Below are 23,526 nucleotides of genomic sequence, written 5' to 3' on the forward strand. Positions count from 1 at the left end.
GTAAAGAGTGGCAAAATACAGTATGGAATGGATTTACTAAAACTGGGGAGAGAAAAATCTGGTGCAGATATGCATGGCAGCCAATCAGCTTCTAACTTCAGTTTGTTCAATTAAACTTTGATGATATAACCTGAAAGCTGATTGGTTTCTATACATGTGCACTACATTTTGCACTCTGCAGTTTTAGTAAATCAACCCCATTGCATTCAGAGGTAAATATAATAAAGCAGACTTCTATACGGATGCTGCAATGCAGGTATTCTGGTATGGAAGGAGATGATTTCCTAAGAAGGGTTTTTTGACCAGCTCAGTGAGCATTTGTTTACATGAAATACTAATTTAGGTTACGCAATAGTCGATTTTTATTTTACTTTATATAGCATGCTCATTTCCCTTTATCCTAATTAGATCCTAGAAGCCAAAAAAGTGCCGAAAACTGGAGTCAAACATTTTCCTTCTAGTAAAACACCCAACTACTAAGAAGTCAGGGCTCCTTTCTCTATACAATCGTATGTATTGATTTATAATTTACGAGGATAATTATGGTGTTAACTCTTATGCAGTGCATCACTTTTAGTAATCACGTTTTATACATAATTAATCTCAATGTACAATTTATAGAAAAGTTGTGCCCTTTACATGATTTCCATGAAACCCATGCAGTGTAAAATGTCAGGAGCTCGCTTCCTCCCCCTAGCGACCAAGTTCTTTGTTGCACCCAGTGTGTCTAAAAATAATGCCATTAACCAGTCCTGTGCTGGATAACCCCACTGTAGCTGATTAAATTTGAACCCCTCAGCATACAATCTGGCAATAACTGACCAATGTGCCTATGTGCAGCGAATAAGACGATCAGTAATTAGGAATAGCTAATGCAGTCTAGTGAATACGTGTAACTGATTTTCCAGTCTGATTTACACACGATTTTCCAAATCATTTAAGATTACTACTCCACCTTATCTATTTCTATTCACACCTTTGTTGTTATTGCTATGTTATCAGATGCAATCGACATAAATTGTGGGTTTATCCCAAATCCATACGCACTATCTGATTTTTATTTTCCCTGTGGCATTAAGAGGATTTGCCTAATTGATCTGAGACTATCCCCACGTTTCACAAATTTCATATAGCTGGAGGGAGTCGCCTTCTCAGCAGACCATTTACAGAGATTACTTCGGAGCTAATACAAGGCTGCCTGCAGCCATAGGCATAGGTTAGTAGCTAGCTCCAGCACTCCACTGGTTAAACCATATTGTATTCCTCTGCCTTGATCAGGAATAATCATGCTGGGCTTGTTCATTAGAAACTCCTGCATTAGGGCTGGGGACTACAATGTTAGTTTTATTTTGTCCATTTAAAGGAAAGGAAGATTTTTGTTTTTGTCTCAAGGTCCCATCAGAATGGAACACTAGACATCGTCTGAGCAAACACTTGTAATCTTATCGCCTTTTCTTATCAAGCCTGCTCACAGACTGCACAACCCCAGTGCTCTCTACCTGTTTGCCTTACTATTCAATCGACCTAACCTGCTGTGCTTTGTCTTGCATGATGTGGCAAGCTCCTAATATAGACTGAGCCTTCTTGTGTGCTTTCTGACCAGCAGTATGTAGGTGGAAACTCAGTGACCTTGTAGAAACCATCTGTAAAAACACTTTATTTTGGTCATTAAAGCTTATTTTTTGTACTGTCTATAACACTGGGGTTCCTGTTTTACATTTTAAATGCCATAGGAATGAAACATTAAATATAAAATTGAATGCTGACTTAGCAAGCTTCACTTCATTCAAAATATTCTATATGGGATGGGGCACCTCTGGGCACGAAGATTAAAATGTTGAGGGACTGGTAGACCACTTTGGGTCAAATCTAAATCTAGTATAACCTTTTTAACTGAACAACAATGAATTGCTCATTCATTTATTATAGGTATTAATACAGAGCCATCAATTTACGCAGCACTTTTCATATATATTATACATTCACATCAGTCTCTGCCCCCAAGGAGCAAAAAATCTAAGGACCCTAACTCCTTTTCATACATACATACATTTAGACAGGAGACAATTAACCTACCAGCATGTCTTCTGGATTGGTCAAAAACTGTAATTGAATATTATGACAAAATAAATAATAGATGGATTGAAAAGTAGATAAATTATACAATTCCCCAGGATGGTGTGTTTCTAGGTTGTTAATAGACCTGGGGCACACAGATTAAAATGTTGAGGGGCTGGTATGGATACCATGATGACCACTTTAGATCATATATAAGTTTATTATAATCTCTTTAGCTAAACAAAAATTAATTGGTCAAAAACTGTAATTTACCCTTATACTGACAAAATAAATAATAGATTGATTGAAAAGTAGATAAATTATACAATGTTCCAAAACTATATAATACATAGAATGTATCCTTATCTCTATGTAGACCTTCCACACTCAGTAGAAACCCTGGGACACATGCTCTGGGTGCCAGGGTCTAGCAAAACCCCTAGGATGGTGTGTTTCTAGGTTGTTAATAGACCTGGGGCACATAGATTAAAATGTTGAGGGGCTGGTATGGATACCATGATGACCACTTTGGATCAACTCTAAGATTATTATAATCTTATTAGCTAAACAAAAATTAATTGGCCAAAAAAGGGTACTATAACATCCCCATGACAAAAAAAAATACAAGATGGCTTGAAAAGATAGATACATTATACAATGTTCCAAAACTGTATTATGCATAGAATGTATCTTTAGCTAGACCTTGAACACCCAATAAAAGACCTGGATGTCAGGGTCTAGCAAGGCATTTCTAGGTTCCTAATAGTCCTCAGGCACACAGATTAAAATATTGAGAGGCTGCTGTGATACCATAATGACCACTTTGGATAATATCGAAGATTAATCTTTTTAGCTAAACAAAAATGAATAGGTCAAAAACTGTAATTTAACATTATGATGACAAAATAAATAATAGATGGATTGAAAAGTAGATAAATTATACAATGTTCCAAAACTGTATAATACATAGAATGTATCCTTATCTCTATGTAGACCTTCGACACTCAATAGAAATCCTGGGACACATGCTCTGGGTGCCAGGGTCTTGCAAAAACCCCAGGATGGTGTGTTTCTAGGTTGTTATTAGACCTGGGGCCAGGGGCGGACTGACCATTCAGAAACTCGGGCTCTGCCCGAGGGCCCGGGGTCAGTAAGGCGCCCCATGAGATGCCCCTGATACTTTTCATAGGCTTTTTTGGGTGTGGTTTGAGTGTGAGCGAGGACACAGGGGCCCCATGATCCCCTATTGCCCGGGGGCCCCATGAGTTGTCAGTCTGCCCCTGCCTGGGGAACATGTTGAGGGGCTGGTATGGATACCATGATGACCAGTTTGGATCAAATCTAAGATAATCTCGTTAGCTAAACATAAATGAATTGGTCAAAAAAGGGTACTGTGACATTCCCATGACAAAAAAATACTAGATGGCTTGAAAAGTAGATACATTATACAATGTTCCAAAACTGTATTATGCATAGAATGTATCTTTATCTAGACCTTGGGCACTCAGTAGAAGACCTGGGTGCGAGGGTATAGCAGAACCCCCAGGATAAGGTGTTTCTAGGTCCCTAATAGTCCTGGGGCACACAGATTAAAATGTTGAGGGGCTGCTGGGATACCATGATGACCACTTTGGATCAAATCTAAGATTAATGTAATAATTTTAGCTTAACAAAAATGAATTGTTCAAAAACTGTAATTTAACATTATGATGACAAAATAAATAATAGATGGATTGAAAAGTAGATAAATTATACAATGTTCCAAAACTGTATTATGCATAGAATGTATCCTTATCTAGATCTTGAACACCCAATAGAAGACCTGGATGTCATGGTCTAGCAAAACCCCCCAGGATGGGGCGTTTCTAGGTTCTAAATAGATCTGGGGCACACAAATTAAAATGTTAAGGGGCTGCTGGGATACCATGATAACCACTTTGGATCATATCTAAGATTAATATCTTTTTAGCAAAACAAAAATGAATTGGTCAAAAACAGTAATTTACCCTTATGATGACAATAAATAATAGATGGCTTGAAAAGTTAATTATACAATGTTTCAACACTGTAAAATGTATCTCAAAGGAGACCTGGCGCACTCACTTAAAGACCTGGGTGCCAGGGTCTAGCATTGGCCCCAGCTAAGCATTCCTGGAATACTAATAGCCCAGGGGCACCTCTAGGCACATAGATTACAATTTTGATGGGCTGGTAGGATACCATGATGAACATTGGATCATACCTTAGAATGTAAGCTCCTTGAGAGCAGAGACTTATGTGAATGTACAATATATATGTAAAACGTTGCGAAAATTGACGGCGCTATATAAATGCCTATAATAATAAATTAAATAAATCTAAGTCTATTATAATCTTGTTAACTGAACAAAACGGAAGTTAAAAAAAACTGTTATGTCACAATATGATAAAAAAAAATAATATATGGATTTAAAAGTAGATCAATTATACAAAGTTCCAACATTTTAAAATATATAAAATGTTTCCATATCTCAAAGAAGACCTGGGCCACTAACTTGCCCTGGGTGCTGGTGTCTATCAGTGCCCCATAAAGGGGCATTTACAGGATCTTAATAGACCAGGGGCACCACATGGGCACACAGATTAAAACGTTGTGGGGCTGGTAGGATACCATAATGAACACTTTGGATCATATCTAAGACTATTATAATCTTTTTAACTTAACAAAAAGGAATTGGTCAAAAACTGTAATGATATGATTGTTAAATATTACATAGACTGAAAAGCAGATAAAATATACAATGTTCCAAAACTGTATAATGTATAGAATATATCATCCCCATATCTCAAAGGGAGACCAGAGATACTCAGTAGAAGACATGGGGCACTTTCTGTAGGTGCCAGGGTCTAGCATAACCCCTGGGACTTGCCCATAGCAACCAGACAGGTTTTATATTAAATACATTATATTGGAAGCCATAAGCAACACCAGGTTTTAAAAGCTACATTCCTGTTAATTTTTGCTCATCATATTTACATTACCTCTATACATCAGAGATGGAAATAATTATTTACAGATTTCTGCTGTATTCTGTTAACTTGGAGTTTGTTATGCATAACTGGATTGGGATCTTATTGAACAATGCATACACAGGGATGTGCATTTAATAACCAGAAGCCAACTTTTGACTTATTTTTAATCTGTAAACAATGAACTACTAATAATTGTATGATATTTGTAGGCCTAGCATTCTGTGAGCCACCAGTGATTGTAAGTTATACGTCTCAACAAGCTCTGTGACAAAGGCCTGCTGAGACTCAGAGCTACAAATCTAGCCTAGTAAAAATAGGCCTGTGTTGGGACAGAGAGGGCTGTATGATGTTGGGATACAGAGCTATGTTGAGCTTTAACCCATACCAATGAATGAGAACCCAAATTCAATTCCCCTCCAATATTAGGGGAACAAAAGCTGTTCAGTGATTGGTTGTTGTAGGGTACTGAAGATCATAGGATTAAGTTTGCGGAAAAAAAAAAGAAGTGAGGCAAATACATCATAGTGAAATTTTTAAAATTCTTATCAGGACTAGAATATGAATGCAATGGTGTGGGAACTAGTAAAGTGTGAAGGGGGTGTAAGAAATGCTACTAATGATAGATATGGCATATAGAAGGTACTTTTTAACTATAACTTTTATCCTCAGTTCTGGAGCAGATAAGTATGACACATCTGTCCCAATCATTCTACCAGGAGATGCATGGGGTGAGAAATATTATATGGTATAGGCAGATTCCTCACTACACAGAGGTGCAAAGGTTCAGATAGCCAAACACTTATCCCTTCCTAACTCATGACAGGTCAGCTCTGTTATTGACCCGCCAGTCCTTTTTAGCAGATCAACAAATGGCAAGCTCCTTGAGGAGTAAAGGTCAGGGTGATCACTTGTTTACTGGCTGGAAAAATAATAGGTAGGCTCAGAGAATACAACCACGTATATTGAAAATTATCATCGGTCCACCTTTTTATAAGTAATACACAAAATATGGAAAATTATCTATTCTTTATAATATATAAATATAAACATAAAGTATGTATAACATGTATGGGATCTATCTATCCTATTATTTTATTTGACTATTATTTATTTTATTTATTTCAGGTACTTTTATAGCGCCGTAAATTTACGCAGCGCTTTACATATATATTGTACATACACATCAGTCCCTAACCCTCAAGGGGCGTACAATCTAAGGTCCCTAACTCACATTCATACATACACATACTAGGGCCAATTTAGACAGGATCCAATTCACCTACCAGCATGTCTTTGGAGTGTGGGAGGAAACCAGAGTACCCGGAGGAAACCCACGTAGGCACAGGGAGAACATGCAAACTCCAGGCAGGTGGTGCCGTGGTTGGGATTCGAACCAACGACCCTAGTACTGCCAGGAGGAAGGGCTAACCATTTAGCCACTGTGCTGCCAAATATATATACTCCGATACTCCGGTTTCCTCCCACACTCCAAAGACATGCTGGTAGGTGAATTGGATCCTGTCTAAGTTGTCCCTAGTATGTGTATGTATGAATGTGAGTTAGGGACCTTAGATTGTACGCCCCTTGAGGGTTAGGGACTGATGTGAATGTACAATATATATGTAAAGCGCTGCGTAAATTGACGGCGCTATATAAGTACCTGAAATATATATATATATACACATACACACATAAAGATATACAGTATATATCAGTGTAAATATATACAGTGCAATATATATATATATGATATGCATGATATGTATGGGTGCTGATATATATATATATATGATATACAGTAGATATCAGTTTAATTATATACAGTACACTATATATCTGAGATATATACACACATTATATATTTGAGATAGATGTGTGTGTAAATTATTATAATATTAAATATTAATATTAAATATTATATACCTTGCTTGTCCTGTGTGTATAACTCTCTCTCTCTCTGTATGTATGTATATATATATATATATATATATATATATATATATATATATATCTTTCTCTCACTCCCTCTTTCTCTCTCTCTCCCCCTCTCCCTGTGTGTGTAAACAACTAATCTGCAGCAAACTGCCTAAACTATTTTTGTCCTTACCTTAACAGTATGTGTATCTGTATTTGTGGGTGTGGAACGTAAGATCGTACGATTGCATTGCATGATGTTGATAGTTACATGTATGCTGTAGGAGACACTCCTTACAAATATCTATATGACACAATGCATAGATCATAGGTTCCTAAACAAATGGACCCTTTCATGGTGAAAGCAGGCATCCACAGTACTAATATTTCCTTTTTTAAATGATTCTCTTACCCACCAGCTTCATTTTAACTTGTTTAATTTCCAATACAGAAATGCAGCTTTTGTGCAATAACACGGAAAAGGCAAATGTGTCCATTTTTTTCCTTCTGAAAAGCTATTTTCTGCAGAATGTAGAACTCCCCTGTAAACAAAAGCGACTGAGCCTATTCACATCTGCCGTGAATTCTTGAATGGTATGAAGGTATATATTTGCTTTAGAGTTCTGTGTGAGTCTATCAATATTTGTAGTGAGACAAAAGTATTCAGATGGGCTTGGAGGTATACAAAACGAAATAAATCACCCCAGTGGTAAAGTTCAAGGCACATTATAACAATACAAAAAAATAAAAGCTTGCAAAAAAAAAAAAAATCACAAAAAAAAAAATCATAAAAAAATTTAAATCACAAAATAGTCAATTATATTCTTTTCCCTGTAGTTATGTATTAAAAAAGTTTTCTTGTTTTTTTTTTTCCTCCTAGAAAGTAGAGGATTGTGGGAATTTTTAACAGGGTTGGGGTCTCTTTAAGAAAGATTGCCTGTAAACCTGGGATGCCTTGGAGAGCAGTTACAGGACTCTATGGGGAGTTAGCAGGCTGCTCTTTTGCTAGACTGTAGGCTGGGTTCAGTGCTGCACAGAGTCATTTATTAGCAAAGACAGGGAGGTAGTCACCTCAGCTGGGCGGGGCTCCAGTCTACTGCAGGCATTTCAACTAGGGCAGGTCTCTTTAATCTCTTTAGCTAAAAACTATCAAGCTAGCAACTTGCACTACCTAGCTATCTAATGTATTTCTGCTTTGGAAACTGCCTAACTTGTACTGCCTGAGAGGAAGGAGATCTGAAGGCGACCCTCCAAAGACTCTTCTTTTTATATATATTGTATGGGCCACCAGCTTTTGCAAAGGAAAGAAACTGGATTTGACTTGGGTTGTGTAGGATCTTGTGGAATACCCGTTTCATGAGCAGTATTGTCATGGATTCTTTTAAAGGGGGGATGAATCTGGAGAGATTGCCTGAAAGTTTAAGACCCCAGCCTTCCCACGACATGACTTCCACCTACCATTTGCAAAGATCATCAGAAACTAGAGATCCAATTGAGAATTCAGCCAGTGAATCATCCGATACTGAACTTCCAGGTAATAAGACTCAGCCATTGTATGACTGTGAAAGCTTGTCAATGATGTGCTCTGCTGTTTTCAGAAAGAAATGCATGAGAGAAAAAAAAAAAACAAACGATGGGTTATTGAGATCCAGCTATAAGGGTTTATCATTCGAATTATTAATAAAAATCAAAAGCGACCTTAACTAATATTTATAATATATTATAGATTAGCTTTTTACTGTGGTGAAATGTCTGTGCATGGTTCACTTTAACCTACGGCCAGATCTATTGCAATGCAGAGAAATATGTATACAGAAAGAAACAAAACCAAACCACACATACTTTCTACCATTACGGTATTTTACAGCAAAAAATAGAAACAAATGTGATGTATCCTTATATTAATAGAGGAGTTTTATGATGTATCCTTATATTAATACAGGAGTATTATAATGTATCCTTATATTAATACAGGAATTTTAAGATGTCCCGTTTTTCCTGTATAAAATCATACAGTGATTACAATTCCAAAAATAACTTTTTTTTTTAAATTTCTTTATATTTTTTTTATTCTACTTTATGTGCATGTGTGTCTGTTTAAAGCTCTGTGAAAAGATCAGTCTGGAACTCCCAAAGTAGTTTGTTTTTTGGAGTGTTTTATCTCAAAGATGGCATGTTTATGGGTTTTTATAGCAAAAGAAAATAAATATTTTGTATTCGCAGTGCAAGAGCACATTTGAGGGGAAATACATAAACATCTGCTGCCGTGGATTATCTGAGGACAGGCCTAGTTACTTTCTAAGCAAGAATCTTTTTTGCTGACCCTTTGGAAAATATCTGAAATTTACGTGGGATAGTATCTTTCATTCCACCCAAACAATTCTCCCTCTAAGAAAAAAACAAAACAATAAAATGAGAATTTAAAAAAAATTAAATACATTTATATAGTTTTGTTTGGCTATTGTAAGTCAACACAACAATTATACCTTCTTTTTTTTTTTTTTACTAAAGGCCATCCATAATATAATTACCACCATAAAAAATACAAAACAATCTTGAGCTATCAAGTTTACATAACACAATTCTACAAGTCGATGGATAAAGGACACTTTTTTTTCCTTCACCAACACGTAAAGATTAGACAGGTCAGCTTAGGTAACCTCAACAGAAATATCAAGAAACTCCCACAGGGGTTTTTCTCTCTGTGGCCTATTGAAAGCAGCTACTGAAAGGGGCCTGTAATATAAGTAGCATCAATATTTGTTCCTCAAGGCTCACATTTATGAAACTAGTTTAGGAGGGTGAACACTGCAAAGATTATCGATTTTTTTTTTGCTTTCTAAATTCATGAAAATAATAAATGTATAACATCAGATCTCTTGTTTGTTAAAGGATGATGATTACTATGATTATTATTACTATTACTAATAATAATAACATTAATGTGACCTGCTACTCTGCCTGTTATTTTGGTTCTTTTCTTTTTACACAAGTCTAGAAGTTCATAGTTATTTCATTATTGTTTTTCTCTATATTTGTAATATTATTATGGCTTGATGATTTTAGTTCTTGTCTTTTTACATATAAGTCTCTAGAAGTCCATAGTTAAGGTATATTATTATTATTATATATGTATTTGTAATATTACATACTTGCTAGTCTGTTTATTGTTTTAGCTATTTTTTTTTCTGTATTTGTAATTTTATGGCCTGCTAGTCTATCTATTGTTTTAGTTTTTTTTCTATATTTGTAATATTATTAGGGCCTGTTAGTCTATCTATTGTTTTAGTCCTTTTTCTCTATATTTGTAATATTATTAGGACCTGCCAGCCTATCTAATGCTTTCGTTCTTTTTTCTATATTTGTAATATTATTAGGGCCTACAGGTCTATCTATTGTTTTAGTTATTTTTTTTCTACATTTGTAATATTATTGTGGCCTGCTAGTCTATCTATTGCTTTAGTTCTTTATTTTTAACACCGGTCCCTAGAAGCCAATAGTTAACTTTATTCGATAAATTGTCCTGCTTTTTTTTTTTTATTTGCCATTTAAAGAAGTTATGAATGAGACTAATGGCCCTATGGCACGATTGTAAAGGACAGTCTATATACTGCTGTGGGAACCTTGGTTTGGCATGTACTGTGTAGATGGCTGATTTAGGCTAGCCTATGTATTGAATGTATTTATGAATGGATGTATGCAGTATGCATTTAATAAAGTCTCAGGACTACACATGGTAGATTAGATCTGAAAAAAATATACAGGTTTTTAATTACGAAAGTTGGAGCAGAGATGGAGGAGCTACCCAAAGTAACTTATCAAGTTACATCTATTAAATGAAACAAGGAAACTGATTCCTTTCTTTTGACAACAGCTGAAGATTTCAGAAATCGTTCTTTCTGGCTGATTAAAAAAATGAAGGAGGGGGGAATGTTGCTGGTTGCTCAGAGCATCCAGACTGCTTCATTTTCAGGTGCAATCTGGATAGCTGCTAGGTGCCCTTTTTAATGAAATAGATCCAATTGGTTTCATAAATGCTAGAAAGTACTCACTCGTCCTGCAGACTTAAAATTGCTTCTTGTTATAAGCCAGAACCTGGTGACTTAGTGATTGAATGATGACACTGATGTGTGTCTATGGTCTCTCCACAGAGAAGGATAGAGGTGGGGAACCAAAAAATGAGGACGGCAATGTAGAGGACCCTTCTAAGAAGAAGAAGCAGCGGAGACAAAGGACTCACTTCACCAGCCAGCAGCTACAGGAGCTGGAGGCCACTTTCCAGAGGAACCGCTACCCTGACATGAGCATGAGAGAGGAGATAGCAGTGTGGACCAATCTGACAGAGGCCAGAGTGAGGGTAAGGCCAGCACAATCTCTACTCTATGAGCCCAACAATCACAAGCTCACAGTGTGTGGACCTGCAATGGAAAGTCCACAACCGGGAAATCTGATCCATTTCCTTTACAAACTGCACAGAGCTCACTTTCAAAGCCTAGTTCAATTTGTATTAGTGCTCAATTTCTGATCGGAGGCTTGGCCAAGTCATATGATAGTTTCGTGAGCAATCCAATTAATCATCGCTAGCATGGGGCACGGATTAATACATCGACTCATTTGAAAAGGTTCATTCTAATATTACTCCCACCACTCAGGTGACAAACAGGGTTCAAGTGCACCAAGTTTAAGTGCTGAAATCACAAACAAGCACAGGTTATTAGGATTCTTGCTGTTGCTGATACACATAAAACATAATAGTATATATATATATATATATATAAAAAAAATATGTAATGTGTGTGTGTATATATAAATATATATAAAAAGTTGTGTGTGTATATATATATACACACACACACAACTATATATATATTTATTTATTTTTTTTAGTTATTACAGGTATTTATATAGCACTGTCACTTTACATATATATTGTACATTCACATCGGTCCCTAACCCTCAAGGGTCATACAATCTACGGTCCCTAGCTTACATTCATACATACAAATACTAGGGCCAATTTTAACAGAATCCAATTAATTACCAGCATGTCTTTGGAGTTTGGGAGGAAACTGGAGGACCTGGAGGAAACCCATGCAGGGACAGGCACAGGGAGAACATGCAAACTCTAGGCAAGTGGTTCCCTGGTTGGGATTCGAACCAGCGACGCTAGTTCTGCCAGGCAGAAGTGCTATTTAGCCACTGTGCTGCCCATTAAAAAAAAAAAAAAATATATATATATATATATATATATATATATATACATATACACACATATATATATATACATATATAATTATATATATACACTTTTCTTTTTTTATTATTATAATAATAATAAAAAGAAGAAGAATGTGTGTCTGTGCATAAAAGAGTCAGCAGGCTTATCTTTTATGCACACGCAGATAGATTAGATAGATTACAATGATAAATAGTTAATATGCATTAAAGATACCATAAAAATACAAAAAGAAAACAAAGTATTTTTGGCTAACAAGAAAACTCCATAACTCAACAACAAAGACATTTTGCTTATATTACAAACATTCTCCTAGATTGTAAGCTCTAAAGACCAGGGCCCTCTGTTTCCTCTTGTACCAAATTGTATAGTAACTGTAATGTCTCCCATTATATTGTAAAGCGCTGCGCAAACTGTTGGCGCTATATAAATCCTGTATAATATTAATAATAATAATATAGATCACATTGATAGGATTATTCACATGAGGCTGGCCCCATTTGTATATGTTTTATAATTACATAATTTTATTATATAACTAAAAAGTCAAAGGTTTCCTTTCCATTAGAGTCATGTGGCTTTCCATTACACAATTCCGATTTTCTGTCGGTTACCCCTCCCTTGGTGACACTATGCATGTCATATTTTTCCTATGTGTACAGCTTTGTCTATGTAATAAGATGTGGATGAATCCCATTCCTTACACCCTTATTTTCTTTGACTTTCTTAGTTTAAGTTGTTTCATTTTGCACAAAGACACATTAAAATAGTAGTGCCCCCAAACAAAGACCAGATGGAAAGTAAAAACCCAGGACTGAACCTCAAGGCAAACTGAGATTGAAAGGTTCATTTCATATGGCCCCTAATAAAAGATTGAAGAAACGGAAATGATTTGCATGTAAAAAAATAATAGTTAAAAGTAGCTGCAAAAGGTCAATAAGATGGAATTTTAGACGTCCTGGATATCTTTTAAAGCAGACTGTTTTATGTAAGGGATCCTAACTGAAAATTACCCTCGCCCCCCCTTTTCTCCCACAAAAAAAGAAAAAAATCTTGTCTTAATTTGGATTTGGAAGATAGACTTGTGTATGGTAGCAGCAAACTGTATGATGTTATATTCTAGTATTGAATGAGCGCTCTGTTAGCCAATAGACTTCCCACCCCCTTACTGAGTGCTTTTATACAGCAGCATTTTCATAGGGCATTAAGCAAAGTGGAAACTTCAATATGAAGAGAAGTTTTAAGGGGCCTATAGTCTCCTCTGCTTTGGAAGTCTTAGGTCCTACTTAAACTAGCCACTAAAACAAAAAAATACATCTTAGATTAAAAATAAGGAAGCATTGCACTTAGAACATGAAAAGACTGAAAATGAAGTTATATATATTGTAATCAGTGGAGTTGATAAAGGAGCAGAAGGGAATGCTTGCCTGTAAATTGTGTTTTCATTTTGAAAAGTGAATATTAGTAAATAAAGTGAACCCCTCTTAACTATGGTGCAGGGTAAGAAAAAAAATGCTAAAGTATGATTGAATCGAAGTGAACGCAGCCTTATTGACATTCACTGTGCAAAGTGTGTCTCTAGTGAGTCAGGTATGTTATTGGGGCTGAAGGACTTTAATAAAAATCTGTCCATTTCTAACCATCATTGAGAAGAAATAGAGCTGGCCCCCATTTTAAGGCAATCACTTTGATTTCCCTGCTGAATGTTTTTTTTTTTTTTAGATTAGTAGTAACATACTAGTGCTCCTATGTAGGGATATATCACAATGGAGGAGGATAACTAAAGGGCGTATCATTATTTTTCTAATACCCACTGATGAATAAATCTATATTTCTTCAGCAGAAGTTGGGTAGTTTTAGTAGTTACATGTGATTAAAAAGTGGTAACATACCTCAACCTATAAAAACGTTATTAAACAAAATAATAATTGTTATCTAGATTATCATTAGGATTTGGTCGGTGTGCACTGATCTCTAGTTACAAGTTTTAATCCCACTGTGCATGAAGCTTTAAACGCCATGCACATTGAGCTTAAAAAATGCCAGTTCCCTTGACAGAGAAAAAAACGCTTATATAGAACATTTTTGTACAGTTTAGACATGTTTAGCGTTTTTTTCTGCCAGAAAGCTCCAATCAAAAACGCAAACCGAAAGTTTTTTCCTGCCTCTAAACGTTGAGTTTAAAATATGCATCCTGCATGAACACATAGGGTAACACTGAGCTGCTTCTACAGGCAAAACACAAAACTGTAGAAGCAGCGATGTTTAGTCCAGTGTGCACGGAGCTGTTGCTATTGCAGGTAGTTGGATGGAGACTAACATTCAGCTTAGGTACACAATATGCAAAGATCTTTCCGCTATCATGTAAATCCTTCCTAGCTGTAGAATTAAGCAGCTTTGAATGTTGATGTGATAGAAGAGAATAACTGAATCAAGCCTGGCTGTGTGTTGTGTTAGTACAAACATACACCAAATGATCTGTATTGTTTTGAATGATACTATATATCATTTCTGAATCTTGAAACATGATGATATCTGTACCTACATGATAGTGTATGTTGTAAGGTGCCTGGCGCTAGCTATAAAGTCGATGCATTTACACATGAGAGATTATACTGCAAGCAAGAAAATCATGTCATCTCCATGTCTATAAAATAGCAATTTGGACAAGTGAAAAGCTTTGCTCTGCTATGCTGTGTTGCTGTGAGAATTCTCTAACCAACTATTAACCACTGAATAGATGTAGTGTTCTGTCTGCAAGAAACCCTTCATTAAATCCATCATTAATTCAAAATAACAAATAGGCACAAATAATAATTTATAGACAGATACTCTTCACATTGGCCTATTTCTCGCCTATGTAGTTATTTAGGGACCTGTACATCCCTGGAATTATGTCACGGTGAATGTATGACGATGTACCTTAGGTCCTATAGACATTTCTACCTTTTCAGAAACTGGTGTACATTTAGCATTTTTATCCCTGTGAAAATCGCATGTAATCAAAAATTGTGTGTCAGCACCGAAAGGTTCCTCAGCTGTCCCCTAGTATTATCAATATACACTGCAGTTTTCTTATCTGAATTTTTTTGTATTAAATAGGGGACATGCATTTTGGTCTACTGGGGGAAGTCCCACTTTGCTAAAATACCCCAAGGAAGGGGCACGGCAGAGATAAAAAAATAAATTAAAAAAATATATATATATATATTTAGAGAGAGAGAGAGAGAGAGAGAGAGAGAGAGAGAGAGAGAGAGAGAGAGAGAGAGATTGTAAGCTCTGACGAGCAGGGCCCTCAGTTTCCTCTTGTACCAAATTGTATTGTAACTGTAATGTCTCCCTTTATATTTTAAAGCGCAGCGCAAACTGTTGGTGCTATTCTGTATAATAATATAATAATAATAGAGAGAGAGAGAGAGAGAGAGAGAAAGAAAGAAAGAAAAGGGAGAAAGATATTAACAGTTGTTGAAATTTGATTAATCTCCTGCCACTACAAAATCGTAACAATAAAAACTCAGGACCAAAGCTGTGTACTGAAAAAAATAATTTTTGCTTGGAAATTTAAATTTTATGTATACATTTTGGAACAGAAACTAAATTCATATACAATGCAACTCTAGAAAAAAAACAAGCAAAACAAAAACATGTTTGCAAACAGATTTTAGGAATATTATAAAATATATAGAAATATGCTATTGTGACTATTGTTAGTAGCAGCAACATCAACCTATTTGAATATTAATAATAAAAATATATATTTGTATTATTATGATCATCATCATAATGTGATTAGGACGCAGAATGATAAAACTGATATTCTTCCAACCTCTAATTTGATACAAATCTGTAATTGTTTTATTTTCGTCCTTTGAGAAAGGAGGCAAGCAATTGATCTGCACACAATTGGTAAAAATAACATGCCATAGCACAGTATTATTTCTTTTATTCTAAAATGCAAAACTGTTTTTCTAATTATGATTCCTCTAAGGGTTTACTTGTTTTCATTTTAGGCTAGCAGCAGTGATCAACGAGCCTGTCTGGTGTGCTTCTACAGCAAATACCATTTTAATTAGGAAAGCTTTCTGTCAAGTCGTTATTTGTACCGTGTGTGTTGTGTGTACCTGTAAAAGAACTGAATGGCAATGAGTTATATTAAACAAAATCCAAGGCGCTTTGTGGGCCAAGGCTATGCGTGTTCACAGAGCAGAGTCAACTCTGCAACTGGTCAGAGCAGTAAATCCTAATTAGTTATACATGCATAGACTGCATATCCAAAGGGCAATGTAAAGATTTTCCTTAAACATTACTAATCCAATACCTTTTTTATGATCTGTAACAAGGGAATTTTATGATGCTGTGTAAGTAGTCGGAAGTGCTGGTCTACTAGTGCACCAATAGTTTTTTTTATCATTAAAGTGAGGCCATTGATAAAACATCAGCCATTGCCAATTAATATGCTTGGTAAATTTGAAGAAAGGGATTTAAATGCAGGAAAAAAGCCATCTCCTTGAACAGGACTGGAAGTCTGTTACAGGAGGTGAGGGTATGCAGTATATATAGCAAATACAGCTGCTGGATTATTATAATGAGACACCAGCCCGACCTGCAGAAGTTTAGTAAAAGAAGGTGTAGTAAATGGCAGGTAATAGATGACTAACTCTCCTATCCAGATGGCAGAGAGCTGAAGCAGGCAAATGACGTTCTCCAGCTGTAGGGAAACTGGAAACCTGGTTTTCCTTGTAATTGGCAGATAGTTTACCAGATGAGACTTGTAGTTCCACTGTACTTTCACCAAGAAGGAGGCAAGCCATGCTGGCCAGCTTTTATATCAATATAATTTATACATAATATGCTTTGCAGATAGTGGCTGGGCCCTACAAGTCCACCACAGCAGAAGACAACTTTGGAGAAAAAGTCATGGTGGCCAGCTTTGGTGTAAATATAATTTATACAAGATAAGCTTTGCAGGTGGTGGTTGGGCCCTTTAGTTCCCCCACAGGGCATGCCAACTATGGAGAAGAAGTCATAGTGACCAGTTTTGGTGCACAAATTATATATAAGCTTTCCAGGGGGTGGTTGGGCTTTACTGTTCCACCAAAGGGGAAAGCAACTATGGGGTGGGGGGGGGGGGGAGAGCATAGGTCAGCTTTACTGTAAATATAATTTCATACATATGCTTTTTGCATTTTGTTTCTGGACTTTGCAGCTCCAGCACAGTAGAAGCTAACTATAGAAAGGAAGCTATGGTGACCAGTTCCAAGATATTTCTGACTTACAGACCATGATGTGTAGTACCACCACTGGTGAAATGAGCTGCCTAGCATATGCTGTATAGCACTTACAGCTTGAATGCATTAAAGGAACGATAAGTACAGAAAGTTGCTGGCTGAAATTTGTAGTTTCTCCAGCTAGGAAAGTACAAATAGAGACAATAAGTAAGGTATGGTAGGCTGATGTGGCACAGAACGTTCCAGAGAAAACACTTGAGTCTTTCACTGCCTTGTAGCTGTGGGCAACCATGGAAATTCCACCTTGGCAAGTTGCTGATTAGCAAACTGGGACTTATAGTGCAGCAGTGGGTGGGAAACCATGCTGAGTAATGGAAGTCAGTATTAGAAGTAGGGTGCCCTGAAGGTTGTTAAAGAATTAGACTGAGGACTTAACTGATTGAGTTCCATTTTGGTTAGGAATCGTATTCAAGTTGGCAGTGATAGAAGTCAGAGAAGCTCTACCTATGGTCAATGGTTTGCAAAGCTGATTGTTGTAGTCGCATCACAAATTTGCTGACTACAACTTTTAAGCCTCATTGATGATTTTCTTCCATGAGCTTTGGATAGCTGTAAATATAAGAAAGTCACTTAATATTAGATCACAAACCTACATTTTAAGCTCACTTCTCTCACACGAGTACCACCATACTCTAATCTTTGATTGTATGCCTTTCTTAACTAGTGCATAAATAGTGTTGAGTATTTTTGTTTTTATAGGGGCTGACTCATTACAACTGGTGAAAAGTGAATGAGAACAAACATTTGGCTCGATTTACAAATTTAAAAAAAAAAAGTGCTTTTACTTGCATTTTGCCTGGATGCTTAAACACATCTTCTCATTTCTTATTTTCCTATGTAGTGTCCGTTTATGAACCAGCGGTAAATGATCGCTGCTCAGTTCTCAGGAATTCTCGGAGAACACAGTTCTCCTGTGAATGCCGTTTATGAAGCGCTGTAGATCAGTTCTCCGAACGAAGGGAGAACGGTCTACAAACGCTGGAAAACGGCTGATTTTACTATAATCTGGTGAGATTACAGTAAAAGATCAGTTTACTAAACAGAGGTAAATTATCGCTGCTTAGTTTTCGGTTCCTCCGATTCTCCAGCTCTGAGCTGGAGAATCTGGAGGGAGAACACAGATCTCCAGTGAAGGGCTGAACATGTTCTCCGCTGATCTCCTGAGTGTCATAAATTGTGAATGACCAGAGAATAGCTGCGCTCCTCTGAATCGCAGCTATTCTCTGTCATAAACGGACAAATCTCTACTGTTTTAGTAAAGCAACTCCTTAAAAGTGTTACCAATAGCAACCATTAAAGTTTCTGCTTTCATTTTAATGGGGAATAAACAAGAAATCTATATTGTGACTGTAGGCAGTAACTCCGCTTCATTCTTTTTCTCTGGATTTAATAAATCAGACTCATACTATTACTTTACCGACGGTTTGATAAAGAATCCTTTATTATAACATATATTCAAATTTGGAGAAACAATCGTGATAAAGTCAATTAAGTAAATACCTAAATGAAACACCATTTGCTGTCCCATTGACCTCATAACTTTTTGGTAGGGGATTTGTGTAGTATTGGATTATAGTCAGTTATAGTGCATGTAGAGTAATTATACTAATGAGACTACTTTAGTACCCTCAATACACACGCTCTGTATTAATTATCCTTATTTCATGATTATGTCCTCCAAGGGGATATTTAATTCTTTTCTGCACGTATGCCAATACTCATTTGCGCTGAGGCTTTGTTTCCAGGAATGTGTTATACATGTTGGTTCATAAATTCCAATCTAGCTTGATGAAGACCTATACAAGCCATGGGCACAATTCTGGTTATGACTCAGTTTTATCAACGAGTAGCAGCTGTTGCCAGAATATAACGTAGTGCCTCTAATATGGAGGTAATTATCTTATTTGACCATTTGACCCTCAAAGACCAATTTTTGTGCTCGTATTGAGGTCAAAACAGTGTAGATAGTTTAAGAGCTCTAGGTAGTTGAGGGTGATCCTTTTGCTATTCGGTCTGACAATGTTCCGGTTATTCTATCTGCAGGTCTGGTTTAAAAACCGCAGAGCCAAGTGGAGGAAGAGAGAACGCAACCAACAGATGGACCTGTGCAAAAATGGCTATGTTCCTCAATTCAGTGGTCTCATGCAACCCTATGATGATGTGTATGCTGGCTACCCATACAACAACTGGGCTACTAAAAGTCTGACTCCTGCTCCGTTGTCCACCAAAAGCTTCACCTTCTTCAACTCCATGAGTCCATTGTCTTCTCAGTCCATGTTCTCTGGTCCAAGCTCAATCTCTTCCATGAGCATGCCATCTGGTATGGGACACTCCGCTGTTCCTGGTATGCCAAACTCAAGTCTAAATAACATCAATAATCTTAACAACATAAGCAGTTCTTCGCTCAACTCAGCGATGTCCTCAACGGCTTGTCCATATGGACCTCCTGGTTCTCCATACACAGTTTACAGAGACACTTGTAATTCCAGTTTGGCCAGCCTTAGACTTAAATCCAAGCAACATTCAACTTTTGGATACAGCAGCTTACAAAGCCCAGGATCTAGTTTGAACGCATGTCAGTATAATAGTTGATGGACTGAGCCTCAGATCATTGTGCCCTGTGGACTTTGCTTTTTTTTTTTTTGAGGATGGACCAGGAAAAAAAAATAATTTTTTTTTGCAAGAGACATCAGACTTAAAACACATGGATGAGTTGCAATCTTCTCTCTGGATTATGCGGGTTGTATGTACTTGAACTTGCACAGGAGTTTCCATTGTCCACTTTATAGAGAGATTAGTGGAGGTAACGTGTTCAGATATAAATTCTTGGTGGTAATCAGATACAAGGGGGGCTGTTTTGTGGTATACACTGAGATTGGTGACCATTTTATCGCTGCAAAACAGGAGTTTGCAGAGGGTGGATCTAGGGGGAGAGGAAAAATTTTAGATATTAAAAAATAAGGGTTAACCACTTAAAAAGGTTATATGTAAATATAGGTGTGCAGTTACTTTGTGTCAGATTGTGCGCCACAGTTGAATAAACTGGTTTTTAATGCATGGATCTCGATGTCTGTCCAGAAAAAAAAATGATGTGATGGTTTTCAAATAACGTGCAAGTTACCACCTATACAAACGACAGTTCCCTCACGAATTAACCCGGAGAATAAGGATTCAATAACTCCACCTGCACCTATTCATACCCCACATGATCCTCCAAATTGTATTTATGCTATGCTTCGATCTCAATTGATCGTCCTTATTTATCCGCAGTTTGTTTATGTTTTAGGCTCCCCATGTATCTTAAATATGCTATGTAAAATAAAACAACGGAAACAATAACGCAGGAATCCTACTGGTGAATAGAAAGACCTTTCGAGCCAGGTCATAAATGACAGACTCCACAGTTTCCCGATGGCTGAAAAGATATCCTACTGTAACGATTTGTCATCACGCCTTTTTGTAAAATGATGTGAAACACAAAAATTAGGCAATTTTTTTTACCTGACAGAATTGGCTTGCTGATTTATGAAGACCAGATGAATTAAAATGATCTTTGTGCCGGATTTCATAAATCAGCCTTCAGATTTTTGGGGAATTGTCTACTTTGGTTTACTGATGGACTGTGGCCAGGAAATCTGGGCTCTCATCAAACATCCAGTCAAATTCAGATTTTTTTTTTCGTGTAATCTCCCATAATTTGGGTGTTTGAAAGAAATACAGTTTCCTAATACTCTTCAGGGTTGATTTGCTAAAGGAGAGAATGTCTATTTAGCTTAATGATCGGTAGAGTTTTTAGAGTCCTAATAGACCAGGAGCACCTATTAGCAAATGTTGAGGGGCTGGTAGGATACAAATCAAAATCCAATATTTTTTTTAACAGAAAAAAAAGGTAAATAAAAACTGCAATACCACACTTTAACATAATGGACTGATACATAGAATCAATCACCTCTGGGTACACACGCTCAATTGTTGGGGGACTGCTAGTATAGAATGATGACCACTTTGCATCAAATTTAGTCTCACAATCAGTTTTACTTAAGTGTAATGTCAAAGTATGATGACAACGTAAATAATAGATGGGCTGAAAAGTAGATACATTATACAACGCTTCCAAACTGTATAATGCACAGAATATATAATCTCTATGTCTCAAAGGACACCTGGACACTCAGTAGAAGTCCAAGAAGTCCTGGGGCAAGTGCCCTGGGTGCCAGGGTCTAGAAACACCCCTGATAATAAATAAGGTAAAGCTTTAAACTCTGTTCACTTCCAACCATGTGCAAGGGGAAAAAAATCAGTTTTATAGTATACCTTGCTCATGATTGGGTATTTAAAGTGGCTTCATCTTATTCATTAAGCTATGTGAACCTACACTTTGAAAAGTGAACAGTCACCCAAGAATAACTTGAAGGTAGATCCAGCAAAAAAAATCAAAATATGTGTTCAGTGAAAATATTTTTCATTACAAAATGAACTTTCTCTACTCCTTCAGTAAATCAACCTTCATAGTAGATCATTCTAAAGTGTCCTCCAAGTTCTCTTGGGTTCTTGAAGGGTTCAGATACAGCTGATGTTGTGTTTCCTACAAGACATACCCTTTTGTAAATTGCCCCATTCGTTGCCGAGATTGTCATTTTTATTCCTCTAGGTTAGAAGGATTTGAAATTCTTTAATCCCCTACAATCACACGCTCACCTTCTTCCCCCTTCAGTCTTCTCAGTGTATTGTACATCTGTGGTAACGGTCATGTGGATGAGTGGATGTGTATAGTAATTATGATGTCGTGAATAAGAATGCAGTGTCTTTTTTATAACTTATGTTTTTTTTTTTTGTGAATACTTTCTTTTTGTTATTTTTTTTTCTCCAAAAATTAAGAGCATGGGAATAAAACAGATTTAAGCAAAAGCTTTTTGTGTTTTTTGCTAGCTAACTTTCTGTTATTTATTATGATGTAATATTAAATTTTCTTTTAAAAATAAGAATAAATGTATCAACATTGATTTTGCTTGCTTTTTTATTTTATTCCCTGATGGTCTTTAGCATAGTCGCGTTTCCCCCCAAATTGTGATAGGTTACCATGTATCTTGGCGACATCAGCTTTATATTTTTGAAGCTTCCAATAATTTATGAAGTTATATTCTATCTAGTTCAAACTTTGCACTAGTTCTATGCATCCGCCAAGTTCGGTGGGCATTACATTCAACTTTGATCTTCTGTGAAACTGAATGCAATCGGAAAGTTTTTATTTCAGGTTTATTGACTGGTTTTGGTTGAGTGGGGTATCAAACAAATGTATATGCTAGGTTAAATTAAAAACAAAGTGTTAGTATTAAAGGCTGGAATTAGTATTCCTACCTCCAGTGCCTACAAGCCCTTTTTAGATTCTAGATGTAGAAGATGTTAATGAAGATTCCAGCTCAGAAATACCAGTGTACTATTAGCTACAACACTATAGATACATGCTGCAAACTATGTATCAAATATCAAGACTCTTTAGGAAATGTCAAGATAAAAACAAACAAAAAAAGTATTGTATAATATATGAATAGTGCAATCTGCACAGGACAATCAAATGAGACATTGGGCTATGAAAGCAGAAATTGTTCTTTTTTAATATTAGTTTACACATGGGCAGCAATTTATTATTACCGCACCATCCTCTTTGTTCTATAGGTAGTTCCATTTCCACTCTAGCTTATGACATTTCTCTGCTAGACTGACTTCTGTGCTCCCAGTAAAGGTTATTTAGATCTAAAGCCATGTGTAACCTTATTCTGTGTTCTGTACCCACAGCAGAATTACTGATCGTAAGGAAACAAAAAACATGACTGAAGCCGGACTGTGATTTATAGATGAATGCTATACTTCCGCACCTTATTTCAGAGCCCAGTGCCCCAGTGTTTGGCCCTTTTATGTGACCTTATTGAGGGCTAGCAAGGATCTGACCCTGGAGCTAAAGGCGCTGTGTATATTAAGACAGGTAGAAGTGTTACTTTGTTCTAGGCTCAAAAATAA

General features: G+C 36.5%; 1 protein-coding gene across 2 annotated transcripts in view; it reads left to right on the forward strand.

Moving 5' to 3' along the window:
- The window catches only part of PITX1 (paired like homeodomain 1), a 35,516-nt gene extending 13,005 nt beyond the window's left edge, over nt 1–22,511 (forward strand). Inside the window, exons 3-5 of one of the 2 annotated variants that reach the window (XM_089653137.1) lie at nt 8,372–8,518; nt 11,136–11,341; nt 19,552–22,511. In XM_089653137.1, the coding sequence (XP_089509263.1) occupies nt 8,372–8,518; nt 11,136–11,341; nt 19,552–20,100 (902 nt within the window). In that variant the 3' untranslated portion in view covers nt 20,101–22,511. The remainder of the gene's footprint in view (nt 1–8,371; nt 8,519–11,135; nt 11,342–19,551) is intronic. The other variant, XM_089653138.1, reaches the window with a different exon arrangement.
- The last annotated feature ends 1,015 nt before the right edge of the window (nt 22,512–23,526 follow it).

This window comes from Staurois parvus, unplaced genomic scaffold (genome assembly GCF_062004578.1).
Source record: "Staurois parvus isolate SC_StPar_1 unplaced genomic scaffold, SC_StPar_1.0 ptg000701l, whole genome shotgun sequence".
Lineage (NCBI taxonomy): Eukaryota > Metazoa > Chordata > Amphibia > Anura > Ranidae > Staurois > Staurois parvus.